At 40.3% G+C, this 22,723-nt stretch overlaps 1 protein-coding gene across 1 annotated transcript in view; it reads left to right on the plus strand.

Moving 5' to 3' along the window:
• LOC110534273 (tetraspanin-5) overlaps positions 1 to 22,378 on the plus strand; it is a 38,725-nt gene extending 16,347 nt beyond the window's left edge. Inside the window, exons 4-10 of the mRNA XM_021619035.2 lie at positions 496 to 666; positions 10,654 to 10,779; positions 13,440 to 13,487; positions 17,899 to 18,015; positions 19,202 to 19,263; positions 19,762 to 19,807; positions 20,081 to 22,378. Of these exons, the coding sequence (XP_021474710.1) occupies positions 496 to 666; positions 10,654 to 10,779; positions 13,440 to 13,487; positions 17,899 to 18,015; positions 19,202 to 19,263; positions 19,762 to 19,774 (537 nt within the window). The 3' untranslated portion in view covers positions 19,775 to 19,807; positions 20,081 to 22,378. The remainder of the gene's footprint in view (positions 1 to 495; positions 667 to 10,653; positions 10,780 to 13,439; positions 13,488 to 17,898; positions 18,016 to 19,201; positions 19,264 to 19,761; positions 19,808 to 20,080) is intronic.
• Positions 22,379 to 22,723: the final 345 nt, after the last annotated feature.

A 22,723-nucleotide genomic window follows, 5' to 3' on the forward strand; every position in this document is an offset into this window, starting at 1 on the left:
AACATAACACGCCAATGTATACTGAGATGTTTTGATATAAATATGAACTTTATTGAACAAAACATACATGTATTGTGTAACACGAAGTCCTGTGAGTGTCATCTGATGAAGATCATCAAAGGTTAGTGATTCATTTATCTCTATTTCTGCTTTTTGTGACTCCTCTCTTTGGCTGGAAAAATGGCTGTGTTTTTCTGTGAATAGGCACTCACCTAACATAATCGTTTGTGGTACCTTTCACCGTAAAGCCTATTTGAAATCGGACACTGTGGTGGGATTAACAAGAAGTGTATCTTTTAAAATGGAGTGAAATAATTGTATGTTTGAGGAATTTTAATTATGAGATTTCTGTTTGGCGCCCTGCACTTTCACTGGCTGTTGTCATATCGATCCCGTTAGCGGGATCTCAGGCATAAGATTTTTTTAAGTGATTTGAACCAATTTTTCTTGCTGGCTATTCCATATTAAGTGTTGGCCAATGTCACTCTGTTCCAGTTCTCTGTGTTCCTGGGGATCATCTTCTTCCTGGAGCTGACAGCTGGAGTCTTGGCCTTCGTCTTCAAGGACTGGATAAAGGACCAGCTCAACTTCTTCATTAACAACAACATCCGGGCGTACCGGGATGACATTGACCTACAGAATCTCATAGATTTCACCCAAGAATACGTAAGAGCAGTTATCTTTTCACAACTGTCTTTCTGTGTGATAAGATCATTTACTGGTGCATCCAGTGGTGTATTTGGGGCTATACGCAGGTACAGTGCCTTTGGAAAGTGTTCAGAATCCTTTACTTTTTCCACACTTTGTCACTTTACAGCCTTATTCTAAAATAGATTTTTTTTAAATAATAATAATTCCCTCAATCTACACACTAACCCATAATGACAAATAAAAAAGTTGTTTATACATTTTTGAAAATGAATAAAAAATGTAATACTGAAATATCACATTTACATACAGTTGAAGTCGGCAGTTTACATACACTTAGGTTGGAGTCATTAACTCGTTTTTCAACCACTCCACAAATTTCTTGTTAACAAACTATAGTTTTGGCAAGTCAGTGAGGACATCAACTTTGTGCATGACACAAATAATTTTTCCAACAATTGTTTACAGAAAGATTATTTCACTTATCACAATTCCAGTGGGTCAGAAGTTTACATACACTAAGTTGACTGCCGTTAAACAGCTTGGAAAATTCCAGAAAATTATGTCATGGCTTTAGAAGCTTCTGATAGGCTAATGGACATCATTTGAGTCAATTGGAGGTGTACCTGTGGATTTATTTCAAGGCCTACCTTCAAACAGTGCCTCTTTGCTTGACATCATGGAGATATCAGCTAAGACTTCAGAAAAAAATTGCAGACCTCCACTAGTCTGGTTCATCCTTGGGAGCAATTTCCAAACGTCTGAAGGTACCACGTTCATCTGTACAAATAAGAGTATACAAGTATAAACACCATGGGACCATGCAGCCGTCATACTGCTCAGGAAGGAGATGCGTTCTGTCTCCTAGAGATTAATGTACTTTGGTGAAAAAAGTGCAAATCAATCCCAGAACAACAGCAAAGGACGTTGTGAAGATGCTGGAGGAAACCGGTACAAAAGTATTTATATTCACAGTAAAACGAGTCCAATATCGACATAACCTGAAAGGCCACTCAGCAAGGAAGAAGCCACTGCTCCAAAACCGGCATAAAAAAGCCAGACTATGATTTGCAACTGACATGGGGACAAAGATCGTACTTTTTGGAGAAATGTCCTCTGGTATGATGAAACAAAAATATAACTATTTGGCCATAATGACCATTGTTATGTTTGGAGGTAAAAGGGGGAGGCTTGCAAGCTGAAGAACACCATCCCAACCGTGAAGCACGGGGTGGCAGCATCATGTTGTGGGGGTGCTTTGCTGCAGGAGGGACTGGTGCACTTCACAAAATACATGGTATCATGAGGGAGGAAAATTATGTGGATATATTGAAGCAACATCTCTGACATCAGTCAGGAAGTTAAAACTTGGTCGCAAATGGGTCTTCCAAATGGACAATGACCCCAAGCATACTTCCAAAGTTGTGGCCAAATGGCTTAAGGACAACCAAGTCAAGGTATTGGAGTGGCCATCTCAAAGCCCTGACCTCAATCCTATAGAACATTTGTGGGCAGAACTGAAAAGTCGTGTGCGAGCAAGGTGGCCTACAAACCTGACTCAGTTACACCAGCTCTGTCAGGAGGAATGGGCCAAAATTCACCCAACTTATTGTGGGACGCTTGTGGAAGGCTACCCGATTTAAACAATTTAAAGGCAATGCTAACAAATACTAATTGAGTGTATGTAAACGTCTGACCCACTGGGAATGTGGTGAAAGAAATCAAATCTGAAATAAATCATTCTCTTTACTTTTATTTAGACATTTCACATTCTTAAAATAAAGTGGTGATCCTAACGGACCTAAGACAGGGAATTTTTACTAGGATCAAATGTCAGGAATTGTGAAAAACTGAGTTTAAATGTATTTGGCTAAGGTGTATGTAAACTTCCGACTTCAACTGTAAGTATTCAGACCCTTTACTCAGTACTTTGTTGAAGCATATTTGGCAGCGAATACAGCCTCGAGTCTTCTTGGGTATGCCACTACAAATGTGGCACACCTGTATTTGAGGAGTTTCTCCCATTCTTCTCTGCAGATCCTCTCAAGCTCTGTCAGGTTGGATGGGGAGTGTCGCTCCACAGCTATTTTCAGGCCTCTCTGGAGATGTTCGATTGCGTTCAAGTCCGGGCTCTGGCTGGGCCACTCAAGGACATTCAGAGGCTTGTCCCAGAGCCATTCCTGCGTTGTCTTGGCTGTGTGCTTAGGGTTGTTGTCCTGTTGGAAGGTGAACCTTCACCCCAGTCTGAGGTCCTGAGCACTCTGGAACAAGTTCCTGGACATTTCTGGGGAGAATGCCCCTAGCCCTCACCCTTCGATCCAAAAGGTCCCAGACTTGCTCAATGGGATTGAGATCTGGGCTCTTCACTGGCCATGGCAGAACACATTCCTGTCTTGCAGGAAATCACACACAGAACGAGCAGTATGGCTGGTGGCATTGTCATGCTGGAGGGTCATGTTAGGATGAGCCCGTAGGAAGTGTACCACATGAGGGAGGAGGATGTCTTCCCTGTAACGCACAGCGCTGAGATTGCCTGCAATGACAACAAGCTCAGTCCGATGATACTGTGACACACCGCCCCAGACCATGACAGATCCTCCACCTCCAAATCGATCCCGCCCCAGAGTACAGGCCTCGGTGTAACGCTCATTCCTTCGACTATAAACGCGAATCCGACCATCACACCTGGTGAAACAAAACCGCGATTCGTCAGCGAAGAGCACTTTTTGCCAGCCCTGTCTGGTCCAGCAACGGTGGGTTTGTACCCATAGGCGACGTTGTTGCCAGTGATGTCTGGTGAGTCTCCCAATAGCGCTGTCTTAGGCGTCACAGTACTGACATTGCAATTTATTGCCCTGGCCACATCTGCAGTCTTCATGCCTCCTTGCAGTTTGTCTAAGGCACGTTCACGCAGATGAGCAGGGAGCCTGGGCATCTTAGTTTTGGTGTTTTTCAGAGTCAGTAGAAAGGCCTCTTTAGTGTCCTAAGTTTGACCTTAATTGCCTAACTGTGACCTTAATTGCCTACCGTCGTAAGCTGTTAGTGTCTTAACGACTGTTCCACAGGTGCATGTTGATTAATTGTTTATGATTCATTGAACAAGCATTGGAAACAGTGTTTAAACCCTTTACAATGAAGATCTGTGAAATTATTTGGATTTTTACGACAGGACAGGGTCCTGAAAATGGGACATTTCTTTTTTTTTGCTGAGTTTATATATGGAGACTCTTTAGTGACAAAAATAAGGGGTAAAATACATGTACAAATGTAATAAAAGAAAGATCAGGATTTTTTTTTTATCTCTCAGATACAGGACAGACACTTCAGAACAAACTTCATTTTGATTGTTTTGGGGGGGACTATCTGTTGTTCCCTTTAGGGAATCTGTTATTCAATGCGTTTGTGTCACATGTGCTCCTTCTCCGGCCTCTAGGTCACCAGGCAGCTTGTGATGGCGCACCCCTGTCACCATCATTATGCGCACCTGCGCGTCATCACTTACCTGGACTCCATCACTTCCCTGATTACCTTCCCTATATATGTCACTCCCTTTGGTTCCTTCCCCAGGAATTATTGTTTCTGTTTCTGTGTCATGTCTGTGTGTTGTCCGTGTTTCTTATTTTGTATTATGTTGTGTTTATTTATTAAAACACTCACTCCCTGAACTTGCTTCCCGACTCTCAGCGCACATCGTTCAAGAATAACCCCTCATCTAGGTAAGCATCAGAGAGTGCTTTTTTTGTGTCAGGTGGAATGATGTCAGGTATGGGGGCCGCTACAGGCTTTCATGCCTCAGCCAGATCGCCTGGCTTCCCTGCCTCCGCCAGCTCGTCAGGGTCTCATGCCTCAGCCGGATTTCCAGGCTCCACTGCCTCAGCCAGGTCGTCAGACTTTCAAGCCTTCGCCGGATCGCCAGGCTCCCCTGCTTCCACCGGCTCGTCAGGTTCTTGTGCCTCAGCCAGATTGCCAGGATCCTCTGCCTCAGCTGGTCTGTAAGGTTCCCGCGTCCCAGCCGGCAACAGGTTCCCGCGCATCAGCAGGTATGACCGGTCCGATCCTGATCCCCGGGATCGTCCCTTGGGTTGGCGTCCTGAGGCTGGAGCCGAAGGCGCCGGGGAGGGGGTATCGTCACGTCTGCTCTCTCCGGTGCTCTAGGCCGCCATGCTCCCGCGTCTCAGCCGGCCTGACATGTTTCCCGCACCTCAGCAGAGGTGACTGGTCCACTCCTGATCCCTGGGATTGTCATTTTGGTCAGCGTCCTGCGGCTGTAGCCACGCGTCGGGGAGGGGGTACTGTCACGTGTGCTCCCTCTCCGCCCTCTTGTTCACCAGGCAGCTCTTAATGGTGCACACCTGTCACCATCGTTACGCGCACCTGCACGTCATCATTCAACTGGACTCCATCACTTCCTTGATTACCTTCCCTATATATGTCACTCCCTTTGGTTCCTTCCACAGGTGTTATTGTTTCTGTGTCATGTCTGTGCGTTGTCCGTGTTTCTTATTTTGTATTATGTTGTGTTTTTATTTATTTATTTATTATTATTATTATTATTATTTAAAACACTCACTCCCTGAACTTGCTTCCCGACTCTCACCGCACATCGCTACAGTTTGTATGGGCTAATAGCAGTCAGGCCGAATACAAATGTTAATTAAATACTTTTTAAATATTGTTTTTTGTTACTTCAAGGGGTCTTAAAAATGAAATAGCAAAATTTGTTTGAATTTTAACAATTATTTGATGAAAAAATGACTATGTGCTTTCAATTTATGATATCTATCGGTAAAAGTTAACTAAGGCAACAAAAGTTTGGTCCGGAGTCTTGGCTGAATCTTTGCGATGCGCAATTCAGACCCCAATACACCTTCCCAATTAAATGTTCACTGCAAAGTAGGCAGAATGATATCATGATGATTTGTATGAATCGGGAGGGCATTTGTTAAAGCAAAGTGTGGGCAGCGGTGACCGCTGATTGGCTGTATATCCGTGACGCGAGGTGGTTGGAGTTGTCAACAAAGGAGCATGACAGAAACAAGTTTCTTAGAAAATATATACTGTATGAAGCAATCTGTGCATTTGAACAACAGTATAAATACACCTATTTCACTTTTGCTTGTCAAAAACCGAATGACCATTGCTGCACATGCTGCCGCTCTTTTGAACAGATTAGATTATGCTGTTTAGAACGAGCAGCCAGCTCACGAACAACAAGTGCACCAGGGAGAACGCAACAAGCATGCAGATGCAATAAGTGAAAACACATTATGTAACTGGGGATAGATTGCTAACATAATGTCACAAAGCATGATTCGCTAGCCAGTTAACTTTCATATTAATTTGGAAAGACTTGAAATTGGCATGGGTGCTAGCTAGCTAGCTAGCTGATTTTTAAAGGTAGATAACTGGTTAATTTGACAAAAACATAAAAATATTTCTCAATGTTTCTCAAAATGACTGTAGCTGGCTAATTAAATCGATCATGCTTTGTGATACACCCAGTGCTTTGGAATACAATCCGGGGTAGTTCCCCCTCATAGCAAATAGCTGGCAAAACAATCCAAGCAATGTTCGCACGGCCTATGCGCCCACAGAGGCGAAGCTGCTACTGCTGGCAGTCACTGAGGGGCAGAGTAGCCCAACAGCTTGTTTTGAACATTTACCAGACTTTTATGAGTGTTTACAACACAATCCATGAATTATATATATATTTTTAAATAAAAATGTTGTCACTTTTTTATCACAAGTTTTTTTGTTTTTTTTTGTGGACCAATCACAAGTGGGGCACGGCTGCTAATGCCCTAATGGGTGAGCCACCGCTGACTGTGGGCCTACATTCAAATCGAATCAAATTGTATTTGTCACGCACCGAATACAACATGTGAAATGCTTACTTACTACAAACCCCTAACCAACAATGCAGCTCAAGAAATAGAGTTAAGAAAACATTACTAAATAAACTAAAGTCAAAAATATAATTAAGTCAAAAAGTAATACAAGAAAATGACAATAATGAGGCTATATACGGGGTACAAGTACTGAGTCAATGTGCGGGGGTACAGGTTAGGTGAGGTAATTTGTAAAGTGACTATGCATAGATAATAAACAGCGAGTAGCAGCAGTGTAAAAACAAAGTGTGTGTGTGGGTGGGGGGGTGCAATGTAAATAGTCCAGATGGCCTTTTGATTAATTGTTCAGCAGTCTGATGGTTTGGGGGTAGAAGCTGTTAAGGAGCCTTTTGGTCCTGGACTTGGTGCTCGGGCACCGCTTGCCGTGCGGTAGCAGAGAGAAAAGTTTATGATTTGTGTGACTGGAGTCTTTTGACAATTTTTTGGGCCTTCCTCTGATACCGCCTAGTATATATAGGTCCTGGATGTGAGGAAGTTTGCCCCCAGTGATATACTGGGCCGTACGCACTAGCCTCTGTAGAGCCTTACAGTCAGATGCCGAGCAGTTGCCATACCAGGCGATGATGCAACCGGTCAGGATGCTCTCGATGGTGCAGCTGTAGAACTTTTTGAGGATCTGGGGACCCATGCCAAATCTTTTCAGTCTCCTGCTCTCTTCACAGCTGCCTTGGTGTGTTTGGACTATGATAGTTCTTTGATGATGTGGACACCAAGGAACTTGAAACTCTCAACCTGTTCCACTTCAGCCCCATCGATGTTAATGGAGGCCTGTTCGGCCATCCTTTTCCTGAAGTCCACCAACAGCTCCTTACATTGTCATAGGCCTACAGTACAGAAACACCACTAGCCAAATGGTCTGTTGCCTGTGTTCAGTTGAAAAAATATTAGTTTGTATATTTTTCACTGACATCAAAAATGGTCTCCTGATATGGTTTAAGCATTGTTGTGGACTTAAAAAAAATATATATATTTTTTTAAGTGTGATTTTAAGAGTAAAATCTAGAAAAAAGTATTCACACTCCTTAAACTTTTACACATTTTGCTGTGTTACAGCCTGAATTTAAAATTAATTCAATTGAGATTTTGTGTCACTGGCCTACACACAATACCCCTAAATGTCAAAGTGGAATTATGTTTTTCTAAATTTTTACAAATTAATAAAAAATGTAGGGCTGAAATGTCTTTAGTCAGTAAGTATTCAATGGCAAACCCAAATAAGTTCAGGAGTAAAAATTAGCTGAACAAGGTCCCTCAGTTGAGCAGTGAATTTCAAACACAGATTCAACCACAAAGACCAGGGAGGATTTCCAATGCCAAGAGACCACCTAATGGTAGATGGTGTCACGATCGTTTAGAGATTGATTGGACCAAGGTGCAGCGTGGTAGGCGTACATTTTTCCTTTATTTAAATGACACCGAAAAAACAACAATATACAAAAAAACAAACATAAAGCTACATGCAGTGCAGAAAGCAACTGCACACAAACATTCAAGATCCCACAAACTAAAGGTGGAAAAAAGTCTGCCTAAGTATGATCCCCAATCAGAGACAACGATAGACCGCTGCCTCGGATTGGGAACCATACCCGGTCAACAAAGAAATAGAAAAAACTAGAATGCCCACCCAAATCACACCCCGACCTAACCAAATAGAGAAATTAAAAGGCTCTCTAAGGTCAGGGTGTGACAGATGGGTAAAAATACAAATAAAAAATACACTGAATATCCCATTGAACATGGTGAAGTTATTAATTACACTTTGGATGATGTATCAATATACCCAGCCACTACAAAGATACAGGCGTCCTTCCTAACTCAGTGGCTGGAGAGGAAGGAAAACGCTCAAGGATTTCACCATGAGGCTGAATGGTGACATTAAAAAAGTTACATAGTTTAATGACTGTGATAGGTGAAAACTGAGGATGCATCAACAACATTGTAGTTACTCTACAATACTAACCTAAATGACAAAGTGAAAAGAAGGAAGCCTGTACAGAATACACATAATACAAAACATGCATCCTGTTTGCAATAAGGTACTTAAGTAAAACTGCAAAAATAATGTGTGTCACGTTCTGACCTTTATTTCCTTTGTTTTGTCTTTATTTAGTTTGGTCGGGGCATGAGTTGGGGTGGACAGTCTGTGTGTTTTTCTATGTTGGGGTTTTGAGTTTAGCCTAGTATGGTTCTCAATCAGAGGCAGGTGTCGTTAGTTGTCTGATTGAGAATCATACTTGTGTAGCCTGGGTTTCACTTTTGAGTTGTGGGTGTTTGTTGCCACACGGTACTGTTTCGGTTTTCGTTCATGTTCACATTTATTGTTTTGTATTTCATAGTGTTCAGTTTGTCTTAAAATAAATGTTATGGACACTTACCACGCAGCGCATTGGTCCTCCGATCCTTCTCGCTACTCCTCCTCAGAAGAGGAGGAAGAATGCCATTACAATGTGCCTAAGATATTAACTTAATGTCCTGAATACAAAACATTATGTTTGGGGAAAATCCAACATCACTCTTCATATTTTCAAGCATGGTTGTGGCTGTGTCAAGTTATGGATATGCTTGTCATCGGCAAGGTCTAGTGAGTTTTTTAGGATAAAAAGAAAAAGAATAGAGCAAAGCACAGGCAAAATCCTAGAGGAAAACCTGGTTCAGTCTGCTTTCCAACAGACACTGGGAGACAAATTCACCCTTCAGCAGGAAAATAACCAAAACACAAAGCCATACACTGGAGTTGCTTATCAAGACAACATTGAATGTTCCTGAGTGGCCTAGTTACAGGTTTTACTTAAATCAGCTTGAAAATCTATAGCAAGAGTTGAAAATGGCTGTCTAGGAACGATCAACAACCAAATTGATAGTGCTTGATAAAAATATATATATTGTACAATGCAGGTGTGCTAAGCTCTGAGAGACTCACAGCTGTAATCGCTCCCAAAGGTGATTCTAACATGTATTGACTCAGGGGCTGTGAACACTTACGTAAATTAGGCATTTCATTTTCAATCAATTTACAAAATTTAAAAAAAACATGTTTTCACTTTGTCTTCATGGATTATTCTATGTAGATGGGTGAAAAATAAGTGGAACAAGTCAAGGGGTATGAATACTTTCTGAAGGCACTGATAGGAAAGCATAGACCTTTTCAGACCTTTCCTTCACGGGTGGGCCATTTGGGAAATGTATACAACTTTTCAACTTTTCTCCAATACTATAGAGCCATTACCATGTCCATCAATTCTTGAATAGAAACCTAGTTCACACTCCCGATTTTGAAGTCAACACAGTCGCTACAGTCCCATTAGTTTTCTTTGTAGCCTCGTTTGAATGTTGCGGTTACGCACATTTGTACGGAATGGGGTGAGTTTACGTTAGTTATTTTCAGAAGCTTCTGCCTAGCATTACCTAGCTAGCTAAATAGCCAAATGCACATAAAACTGTCTATGTGGATTGACAACTACCTAGGTTAATGGAAAGTAATGTAAGGGCCACACCCACTGTGATGCTAGTAGCAATTCAATTATGTGTATTACTGAATGCTCAATTATGTGTATTACTGAATGCAATGTTTACCTCTCAGTAATGCTGCGTTTATATGGTACGAGGTTGATGGCAAACAATGTAATTGTTTTCAATGAGAGCATGACGGTAAATGCTGTTGAGTATTACTGAATGCTCAATTATGTGTATTACTGAATGCAATGTTTACCTCTCAGTAATGCTGCGTTTATATGGTACGAGGTTGATGGCAAACAATGTAATTGTTTTCAATGAGAGCATGACGGTAAATGCTGTTGAGGCTGGAGGTGAATGTCATTAGCCGCCACAGTAGATGACACTTGCCACCAGAGTTCAAATATTTCAACTTTTGGTGTGTGCCCTAGCTTTGTTTTCTACCGGATGTTGATTTGCAATGTTTATTTACTGAAATCACCATAGCAACTCATACCATTGTGCTGGCTTGCTTTTGCCATCACTCATTTTCTTGCTTTCTTGTCCTACTGGTATGACGTTTTTTGCGTCCCTTGTCTGAGCTCAGCATAAGACGTTGTTGATGTCTAAACATGATGTTGTTCTGTCTCTTTGGCCTTTCCAGTGGGAGTGTTGTGGAGCCTTTGGGGCAGACGACTGGAACTTGAACATCTACTTCAACTGCACTGATTCCAACCCAAGTCGCGAGAAGTGCGGAGTCCCCTTTTCATGCTGCACCAAAGACCCCGCAGTACGTGTTCTCTCACTTCACTGAACTATACCCACTATCTTCTGAAGTACAGACAGCTTTTCTTGGAGTTGATCAGTCAGTACTTCAGTTATAAAATGCCCCATTCTAATGTCCAGCCACCAGCGTATTACATTAGTTCATACCAATACACTTGAATAGTAAAGTGGCCTGCGAACACACTTAGCAAAGTCAGTAGGTTAAAGCTCAATACCTTCCTAGTTGTTTCTCTCTGCCTAGTCAGAAGACATGTCGTAGTCTCTGTCAAACGCACTGGCTAGATTACAGCATTCAGATCGTAGTGTTTAGTCTTCTCAGAGGCTGCCGAACAGAATGTCCTATCTTAGCTCATGTCCCTTTTTAAGGGGTTAACGTCTCAGTGGCTAACTTCACGTCACCATAAATCATACTCATATGACACATACAAGGAGGGAAACAACTAGCCTGTGCCGCACAGAACTAACTCATACTACAGCCAAACGGCACACAAATAGGCTATATAACCCTAGCTGAACCTTGTTTGAAGATGTTTATGATGAAATCTCTTTTTTTAGCATGCAACAAGACCAGATGGCATATATCTTCAAATTACATTTCCTTGCCTACAAGCACGTGCAAAATCTAAGTCCTTGACATTGACATTATCCATGATATTAAAAATAAAATAATATATTAAAATTAAAAATAACTAATGGTTTGGCTTACTATACAGGTATACAGTGGGGCAAAAAAGTATTTAGTCAGCCACCAATTGTGCAAGTTCTCCCACTTAAAAAGATGAGAGCGGCCTGTAATGTTCATCATAGGTACACTTCAACTATGACAGACAAAATGAGAAGAAAAAAATCCAGAAAATCACATTGTAGGATTTTTTATGAATTTATTTCCAAATTATGGTGGAAAATAAGTATTTGGTCAATAACAAAAGTTTATCTGAATACTTTGTTATATACCCTTTGTTGGCAATGACAGAGGTCAAACGTTTTCTGTAAGTCTTCACAAGGTTTTCACACATTGTTGCTGGTATTTTGGCCCATTCCTCCATGCAGATCTCCTCTAGAGCAGTGATGTTTTGGGGCTGTTGATGGGCAACACGGACTTTCAACTCCCTCCAAAGATTTTCTATGGGGTTGAGATCTGGAGACTGGCTAGGCCACTCCAGGACCTTGAAATGCTTCTTACGAAGCCACTCGTTCGTTGCCCGGGCGGTGTGTTTGGGATCATTGTCATGCTGAAAGACCCAGCCACATTTCATCTTCAATGCCCTTGCTGATGGAAGGAGGTTTTCACTCAAAATCTCACCATACATGGCCCCATTCATTCTTTCCTTTACACAGATCAGTCGTCCTGGTCCCTTTGCAGAAAAACAGCCCCAAAGCATGATGTTTCCACCCCCATGCTTCACAGTAGGTATGGTGTTCTTTGGGTGCAACTCAGCATTCTTTGTCCTCCAAACATGACGAGTTGGGTTTTTACCAAAAAGTTATATTTTGGTTTCATCTGACCATATGACATTCTCCCAATCTTCTTCTGGATCATCCAAATGCTCTCTAGCAAACTTTAGACGTGCCTGGTCATGTACTGGCTTAAGCAGGGGGACACGTCTGGCACTGCAGGATTTGAGTCCCTGGCGGCGTAGTGTGTTACTGATGGTAGGCTTTGTTACATTGGTCCCAGCTCTCTGCAGGTCATTCACTAGGTCCCCCCATGTGGTTCTGTTTTTTTTGCTCACCGCTCTTGTGATCATTTTGACCCCACGGGGTGAGATCTTGCGTGGAGCCCCAGATCGAGGGAGATTATCAGTGGTCTTGTATGTCTTCCATTTCCTAATAATTGCTACCACAGCCGGGGCGGCAGCGTAGCCTAGTGGTTAGAGTGTTGGACTAGTAACCGAAAGGTTGCAAGTTCAAATCCCCGAGCTGACAAGGTACAAATCTGTCGTTCTGCCCCTGAACAGGCAGTTAACCCACTGTTCCTAGGCCGTCATTGAAAATAAGAATTTGTTCTTAACTGACTTGCCTAGTAAAATAAAGGTAAAAAAAAAAAAAAAAAAATTCTTCAAACCAAGCTGCTTACCTATTGCAGATTCAGTCTTCCCAGCCTGGTGCAGGTCTACAATTTTGTTTCTGATGTCCTTCGACAGCTCTTTTGTCTTGGCCATAGTGGAGTTTGGAGTGTGACTGTTTGAGGTTGTGGACAGATGCCTTTTATACTGATAACAAGTTCAAACAGGTGCCATTAATACAGGTAACGAGTGGAGGACAGAGGAGCCTCTTAAAGAAGAAGTTACAGGTCTGTGAGAGACAGAAATCTTGCTTGTTTGTAGGTGACCAAATACTTTTTTTCCACCATAATTTGCAAATAAATTCATTAAAAATCATACAATGTGTTTTTCTGGATTTTTTTTCTCTCATTTTGTCTGTCATAGTTGAAGTGTACCCTTATCTTTTTAAGTGGGAGAATTTGCACAAATGGTGGCCGACTAAATACTTTTTTGCCCCACTGTATATGCCTATATCAAGCTCATTAACAACCCCAGTTTTAGCAGCCTCTACATCCATTTCTATCTACTGTTTGCAAACTTGTCCCAGGTTTGGTTTTGAGTCAATTAGGCGAATGCTGTGAATATACCGTTTATAAATATCCTCTCGTTTATATTGTAGGAGGATGTCATTAACACCCAGTGTGGCTACGACATTCGAGCTAAAGCGGTGAGTTTAATCATTATTTTTGCAGAAAATATGTTATTTCCCAACAGTAACTTATTTGAGATTCCTGGAAATGCTGTGAAGTACTTAATCCAAGAGTCTTCACCTATATTCTAACTCGAAAGTTGCTGTTATTAGTGTTGAGCCGACACAGTTAGGCTGGTGCAATGCCTGAGTAGTAGAGGGGAAAACGTTCTTCAGAGACCCACTGTCTTGCCTCTTGGATCAAAATGAATAATATTACATGGAAAGGGGGGACTTGATCCTAGATCAGCACTCCTACTCCGAGACACTTGATACATACAGCCCCAGAATCCAACATTACGGCAGTCAGTTCACTTGGAAGCAAGCTCTGGGAGCTTTTTCCACAGCATGGGGATGGGTTGTTTCATCAAAAGGCAGCCCTCAAAATAAAACAGTGGAATTGCGAAATAGGAATCGTAGAAAACTGTTTCCCATTAGTCATTGGCAGGTTGGTTGAGCTAGATGAGGTAATTCTTACTGCACTCCACCCAAGTCTGTCACAACACTGGTCTCACAGTCCATCACCACTCTCCCAGCCCCCCATTTAACAACAGCTGGTTCCCTCAGTACTATGGGTTGCATGGAATTACTCATGGTGGAGAAATGTGCTTTGGGCCAAGTACCATGGGAGAGAGAGTAATGTAAGGAAGGGGTGTATTTATTTTCCAAACATTACCCTCAAACTGTGAAAAGCATACATTTGGAGACTGTTTTGATAAGATTCAGTTCAGGGAAGGTATTTTAACAAAAGGACATGGTGAACTGCAGGATGTTCATGGAATGGCCATTTGGTGAGATATAGTAAGCTCCAAGAGTATTGGGACAGTGACAAATGTTTTGTTGTTTTGGCTCTGTACTCCAGCACTTTGGATTTGAAATGATACAAACATTTTTGGATTGTCAGCTTAATTTGAGGGTATTTTTATTCATATCGGGGGAACCGTTTAAAAATTGCAGCACGATTTGTACATAGTCCACCCATTTTAGGGGGACCAAAAATTATTCTGACTAGGGCTGTTATGGTGACCGTATTACCGCCACACCGACGGCCATGAGTCATGATAGTCAAATTCCTCGTGACCGTTTAGTCACGGTAATTAGGCTTCTTCAAGCTCTGATGCTGTTGATGGTCATTAGTAGCCTACCAAGTTTGGTACTCAGCACTCTATTGTCCCTCTAATCACTCTGACATCAATGCAAATGTTATCGAATATCTAATCAAACACTTCACGAGAGCCCATGAGCTCATGCAACATTTCTATAGGCTATGCAATTACGTGAGAAAACAGAATGATGGCCTCTATTAAAAAGAGGAGGATCCCATCAGCTTTCTATAAGCTATGCCTACTATATTTATTTCTCAACTTTTCTAATATTAAGCACATTGCTTCTCTTTACAACAGGATGGCATGAAGATTAACAATGGGAATAGCATCCTCCATTCGCTATTTAAGTGCATAGATGACATGTATTTTTTCCTCCTGCCCCTGCTTCGAGACAGGTGCATGATAATGGTCCATTCTAAATAAATAAAAATTCACACATATATTACATTATATTACATTACATATATTATATTACATATTATATATTATTTAGTATATGTAAAGACAAGATTAAATCAAGAATAGTCTGATGGTTGACAATATTAGGCTATCACTTGTGAATTATATATTTGTTGCCGGGAAAATCAAAGCATTTTTTCAAATCATCATTACGGTCGCAGCCTTAGAATATAAAAAAAAAAAATCTAAACATATAGCCCAACGTTTGCATCTGACCATGGAGAGCCCTCGGGGTTCTCTGTGGTGTAGTGGGTCGGGGCGTGACTAGGGGGGTTTCTAGGTATTGTATTTCTATGTTGGTGTGTGTGTATGGTTCCCAATTGGAGGCAGCTGTTAATCGTTACCTCTAAATGGGGATCATACTTAGTGTGTCCTTTTTCCCACCTGCTATGGGGGATATTGTTTTGTATGAGTGCCTATGTGCGCTACGTATTTCACGATCGTTATATCTTTGTTGTTTTGGAAGTTTCACTATCATTAAAATGTGGAACTCTACTCACGCTGTGCCTTGGTCCAATTATTCATATGACGGTCGTGACGGTATCAAAAATCAAGTGGCCAAATAACTTCGTAAAGTTAAGCACATTAATCTGATTTACAACAGGTGTAGAGCCCAACTGGCATACATATGCAGCGAGTGGGTATCAAGTTTGAGTTTCAATATAAATTTAACCATTAAAATACACATTTATAATAAAAGCATTACATGCATAATTGCATTTGCTGTCACTTTTGAGGGTAGTGTTTTCCTGCTAATGGAACATTTGCGCGTATAGCCTAATGCCATGGGTCATTGCTGAGCTTATAATGTGAAGAAATAGCCTAATAGTTTAGCAACATTTTAAGTTAAACGTTCTGATCTGTTGCGTCATTACTTTAAAAGTGTTTTTGATGCTAGTGGTTGTATTATGACATCCCACAACTGTCCCAGACTATGCTGGGAATATTTATTTCCCGCACAGAATAGGTCAACTTTTGTTCTATGGGGGATAGTAGAGTGTGTGTTTGCTGTTCGTTAGGCCTACTTCTCTTGTTGATTGACAAAAATAAATGTGGACAGTTCTTCCAATATCTTCAATTTGCGCTTCGGAGTTAGATATGGAGGACAGTTGCGTCCCCGATGTGTCTGTCTTCACTTGTATCCTGTGAGAAAGACCCGATCAAGTGACAGAGAGTGAGAGGTTCTTCAGCGCGCCCAGCTGGGAGAAGGGAATTATAATTATTATATTCAGCCCAAGGGCACAACAGCTGCTGGTCGCAAAAGGCATGGATTTTTTTAGGGGGCATTATGGCCACACAAAAAGAATGCCGCCGTGAAATCTGATACATTATCCAGTGCTTGTCAAATTTTAAAAGACTGATGAAGTGTGTACAGCCTGTGCAAAAAACAAAGCAGAGCTCATGCCTTTCAAATCATCATTAGAGTCGCATTATGCAGCCCTAGAATGTTTTAAAAATCTAAACACATAGCCCAAGGTTTGTTTCACAACTAAAGTTACATAAATAACTCTAAATTAAACATATAGGAGTACCTGTTTCTTTATTAACCTCTCAACACAGAATAGCCGCATGTGCGCACTCCCCCAAATAATTTGGAGAAAATATCATTTTTATTTTATTCAGCTATGTTCAATTGTGTTCTTCATACTATATAAAATCATCTAAAATAATGCCACGGAATTCAAAGCAAATCATGTCTGCTAAATGAACTAGTGTAGCCCACAGCCATATGGCATTGCCAGATAAGCCAGATAAGATAAAATAAGCCAGATAAGGACAACTCAGAGTATGCTATTCTGTTCTTCTGAAACACACTACATTTTCTTCATATCATGTTTCTTTAGACTGGTATAAAATAAATCATGGATTTATTGTGATGGTGTAGGCTATAGTACATGGATTTCTTATACTTTTTAAAGTGTAGATGTTCCTAAGGTCTGCATCAGTGGCTTGTAGGCTATGCATGAATGCCAGTAGATGTTAAATGTGTTAATTATCGGTCAATTACCATGAGACCGGCAGTTATTAGCTTGAAATTCACCGGCTAACCCAATTTCATGACCGCCACAGCCCTAATTGTGCTTAAAGGAGTTTAAAGTAATCAAAAGTTGAATATTTGGTCTCCTATTCCTAGCACGCAATGATTACATCAAGCTTGTGGTCTAAACACTTGTTTATAAGAATATAATATGTTTCTTAACTCTTCTACATTAATGTGTATGCTACCATGATTACGGATAATCTTTAATGAATCGTGAATAATGATGAGTGAGACGCATATTTTTCATCAGTCTCACTCATCCTTATTCACATTTCAAAACAACAAATGTTGTGAAATGTGTCACTGTCTCAATACCTTTGGAGCTCACTGTATATGGCATGCAATTCAGGGTGAAGTTGCCGCTACACGCTGATCTTTGGTCAGTTTTGCATTTAGGATTGGGGGAGGGGAAGCTGTTCCTAGATCTATATGTAGGAGAAACTTCACCCCATAGTGCCCGCGAAAACACTTGAGGTGACTAATAAGGTGGCTAACAAAAGCTGACATTTAACATCTAGGCTACTGAACCATGATTAACCTGATGTACAATTCACATAATAATATAACAATACTTTAAAGTAGCTATGCCATTTAGCAGACGCTGTTATCCAAAGCGACTTCTAGTATAGTAACTGTTTTTTGTAAATGTGGTGGTAGCATGATGCTCTAACCAACTGAGCTACACTTGATAACAGAGTAAATACCAATTAAATTATGGACTGTAAGATAAAAATGTTAGCATGAAAGGTCATTGTTTTGTTTTGTGTCGTATCTGTTGTGTTAGGACTCGGAGCAGATGACCTTTATCTACATCAAAGGCTGTGTGCCTCAGTTTGAGAAGTGGCTTCAAGACAACCTGACAGTGGTGGCAGGGATCTTCATAGGAATCGCTTTACTACAGGTTGGGAACACATAAGCCCCAAATACACCGAAGTATGAATCCTAGTTTTACCTGTCTGCTTTCAGTGCATTTTTGGTTTTAAAGCTAAAGCCTGGGATTTGAGAAGCTGTTCAATGGTAATTTCAATTCTTGATATTTTACACATTGATATAGCTCACTGTATATGTATAATTTATAAATGCCTCATGAGTTTAGCACAACTGTTTGTCTTCACCATAATCCAAAATATAAGGGACGGAAATCAATCCAAAGCTGCGTTATGGAGCACTTGACATATTCAGATAATTTCCAATAGAGCTGACATCTGCCATGTTTACCTTGGATGCGATCTCCACGTATGCGGTAACATTGGCTTTAAAAAGGTACATTGTTCGACAACGTTCTATGGGTTGAATCCCCTCCAAGGTTTCATTATTCCATTGTCTACAAACACGAAGAATGTGAACTAATATGGTTGAAACTATCATGTAGATGTCATGGACTGTCAGACCTTGCATCTAGAGTGCTGTCTATGAATTTGAGAGGGGTTACATTTCCCGACCCCCATCCCTCAGATGTATAATAAAACAAATAGCGGGCACCTCTTTTGTTGTTTTTTCAAATCCCAGAATGTAGCTTTAAGGGGCTGTACTTTCAACATTGTCTCTGACATTTTCTCTGATATGTCGCGGGAATGGACTGTAACTTGAAATAGCCAGGTTTTTTTTATTTGATAGTGGTGTCAATGATCAATTTCTTAAGATGTCTTGAAACATTGTTTATCTCTGCTTTTTATGTTCATAGCTGACTATGCTTGTGCATATGGTTGTGGACTTTACTTGCTACTATTTTTTATTTTACCTTTATTTAACTAGGCAAGTCAGTTAAGAACAAATTATTATTTACAATAAAGGCCTAGGAACAGTGGATTAACTGCCTTGTTCAGGGTCAGAACGACAGATTTTTACCATGTCAGCTCAGGGATTCGATCTAGCAACCTTTCGGTTACTGGTCCAAAGCGCTGACCACTAGGCTACCTGCCGCCCAAAATGATACTAAATGATGACTTAGGCTATTGTCTGAGAATATAATTTAGACATTAAAAAAACTGTATTGCTGATCATAAAACTGACCATGAAACACTGAAATCAACTAGATCTATCACCACAGTAGCGATGTCTCACCTAATCTTTGTGCCCTTTTTCAGATTTTTGGGATCTGTTTAGCACAGAATCTAGTGAGCGACATTGAAGTAGTGAGAGAGAGTTGGTAAGAACCACAATTGATTATTTAAAAACGTATATACTTATTTTTTTTTTTACTTCCATGTTCAAGGAAAACTCCACCCCAAAACTATATTTTGGTATTTGTTTCATTAGTCCATTGATGATTTATTCCCCAAAATGTTTTGCATGTCAGCAATCAAGTTTTCAAGATATGTAACTTTAAAAATAAGAAATCTGGCCTGTATGATGCATTTTGAATCATATGATGCTGCAGAGTTCTGTATTTTGAACGTTACATATTTTGGGGGTGGAGTTTTCCTTTAAACCAACAAAATAAGTGTGGTTTCAGTATAGTTATGCCCACCTGGTGGTCATAGCCAGTACTAAGGGATTAAATTCTGTTGACCTTTTGTTGAATCACTCTGCATAGAGATGATGTATTGAAAAAACATTTAAATACAACCAGGATTATAAACCCAGGATTTGGTGAGTGCACTTTTCATTTATTTTCACTTTCCTTTCTTTCCCCGTCACACATCAGTTTGTTTACCTGAAACACCTCAAGCAAACTAAAGGTTGTAACGAAGGTAAGCCCCTTTACGCTTGTTCTACAATCGTTCTAGACTCCAGAATCTTTTTAATCTCATCTATTAAAGACCATGGAACCAATAAAACTATAGTTGATAAATAACAGTGAAAGAAGTCCTCCCTGCTACCACTGTATTCTCTTGATTGAAATATATGTCCTTAAGATTAACTACCATACTTTGACCTACATCTTTCATCCATACATTTAAATGAAATATTTTAATCCATACATTTAAATGAAATATTGATTTGATTTCGTATCTCCCATGCAGATCTCTTGAGTTTTGCCACCTTCTAAAGGGAGACGATCAGGACACTTGAGAAATGTACAAAATGAAGAGTCTCGCTGCTTCCTTTATGCTCTGTATATAATACTTTTGTAAGAATTTGTTTTTAAATGTCTCACTGATGCAGTGTCAAACACTGCCTGGAAGGGTCATGTACAAAGCCATATGTATACATATGTGTATATAAGGGAGCCAGACATATGTATCTATATGGCTCTGGTCATGTACAGTATAGAGCTGAGGTCGTTCTGTAAATGCGCTGCATGCCTATTCATAGGGCATTCGTTCTCCTTACCTGTATTCTTTATTGTTATAATGTCTGATGTATTGTACAGTATAAGTCAGATTCCCAGTATGGAGTGAATTGGCTGGGTAGCACTTTGCACACTGTTATAAAGCCTGCATAGCTGTAGCAGTAACATGTATTGTAATGTCATGCTATACTGTGTGAAGTGTCACAAATTGGTTTAGGGTCCCTAAACCATTTTGTGACACTTCACACAGTATAGCATGACATTACAATATCATGCAGCAGTTTGGGATCTTTAGTAAGTTACATTTAAATTAATGACTGTGTTTTGTGATGTCGTTGGTCAAAAAGTGACATGATGAACTATCATTAGGTAATGTGCTTGGTGTCATGTCATGGCAGAATTCATCTATGCTTCATGAAGTTTGAGTCTCGTAATTAAGTGTTCCAGTTTCTAAAGAGGGAACAAGATTTAAAGAGAATTAGTGTTACTAATACCACACACATCCTGTCTATTGACTAGCAATAACTTCAAGAACCATGAACTAACTCAATTTCAGCCACAAGTGTTGTATTTCATTGTTGTGTTCAATTTATAACAGTTGCCCCATAAAGGTGAGGTATCAAAACCCAACTAGGTTCTTTACTGAATTTTGATTGCCTTTTAGCTGTTCCTGATTTATTTCTCTGTTTTGTCAGAATTTTTTCAACAGAAGAATCCCATGAGGCAAAAATTTGGCAAATGTCGTCTTAATGGCATCATTTTGTGGTTGTATGGTTGAGACTTCATAATTCCAGATGCAACAGAACGGTCTCTGTTACAGTATAACCAGGCGATGACATCAAGAGGTCATGGGAAAGAGTAATATTTTGGTTGTTATTTGGTCAGATTAAGAGCGTTTAGGCCAGTAACTGAAAGGCCACTGGTTCGAATCCTGAGCCGACTAGGTGAAAAGTATAACCCTAACTGCTCTTCTAAATTGCTCTGGGTAAGAGTGTCTGCTAAATTAATACATTTTAAATAAAAAGACAATAACAAAACTTACTTATGAAACCTGACCATGTCATCAAAATGACATTGCAACCAGTTTTGCCTGCTTGGATGAGACTTCGCTGATGTTCACCCACCTAATGTTCCTGGCAGGCACACAGCACATCACCAGCTGGTTCGCTTTCTGGAAGCAGACGACATTTGCATTCTCACCAGCAGATTTTAAGAGGGAACTGAGATATTTGTATTACATCTATGTGAGACCACATTGTATTGATTGAAGTAGGGTTGTGGTCAAAACCATTTAAATTTAGAATGACATGACTTACAATTCAAGATTTTTAAAAGTGCTATTTTGAATTTTAATAAACTTTCTGAATTGAAATGGAGGTGACCACAACCATGTATTGAAGTGACCTCTGATTTGATCTCAAATCTAGATCCTCAAAAGACGTGCAAAAGCTACATTAGACGCTGTGGCCCTTATTTCCTAAGGCAATATTTTCATTAGAGTAAAAAACAGTAGATTGGTAATAATGGCTGGAATGGAATAAATGGAATGGTATCAAACACATTTAATGCCATTCCATTCACTCCATTCCAGCCATTATGAGCCGTCCTACCCTCAGCAGCCTCCACTGGTGCACACTAAGTAAATCTGGCCCTATTTGGGGTATAGAGTAAGAATATCACATATTCTGTAAAAACTGACTTTTTGATTTTCTTGGGGATTGCATGTAGGTTGTACTTTTCACAGCGCCATCTCACAAAACACAAAAACAAACATTTTCCCTGTGCCATAGGTGTGATCATGATGTTCTGTACTTTCATGTCATATGTGTTTTAAATCATGTAAATAACTGGATAGTGAGAAGTTGTAAATATGTCAAAATAAATGTATGCTGCTTTGTATTAAAGTGGGTCTGGTAGGTGATTCATTCATGTATTTGTGTAAAAGTGTAACATGTTTGTTGACAAGTTGACCATTAACCACCGGCCAATTCATCATTATTTAAAAAAATTAAATTAAAAAATATGGAAATGTAAGAAGAGAATGGACATCGGCCTATAAGATTGATTCAGCTTACTATTGTGCTGCTTTGGAACTGTATTTGATCCAGATCCATCAAATAAGGGCCCTCAGTCTATCCGAAAGGCCAACTTTAGTGGCTTTAAGGAGCAGTTCTCTCTGTGGGTCTAACCCTGGAAAAGTTCTGGAAAACGGTTAAAGACCTGGAGAATAAACCCTCCTCCTCACACCTGCCCATGTTACTTAAAGTTGATGATGTGGTTGTTACTGACAAGAAGCACATGGCTGAGCTCTTTAATCACCACTTCATTAAGTCAGGATTCCTATTTGACTCAGCCATGTCTTCTTGCCCGTCCA

Source organism: Oncorhynchus mykiss, chromosome 10, assembly GCF_013265735.2.
Source record: "Oncorhynchus mykiss isolate Arlee chromosome 10, USDA_OmykA_1.1, whole genome shotgun sequence".
Taxonomy (NCBI): Eukaryota; Metazoa; Chordata; class Actinopteri; order Salmoniformes; family Salmonidae; genus Oncorhynchus; species Oncorhynchus mykiss.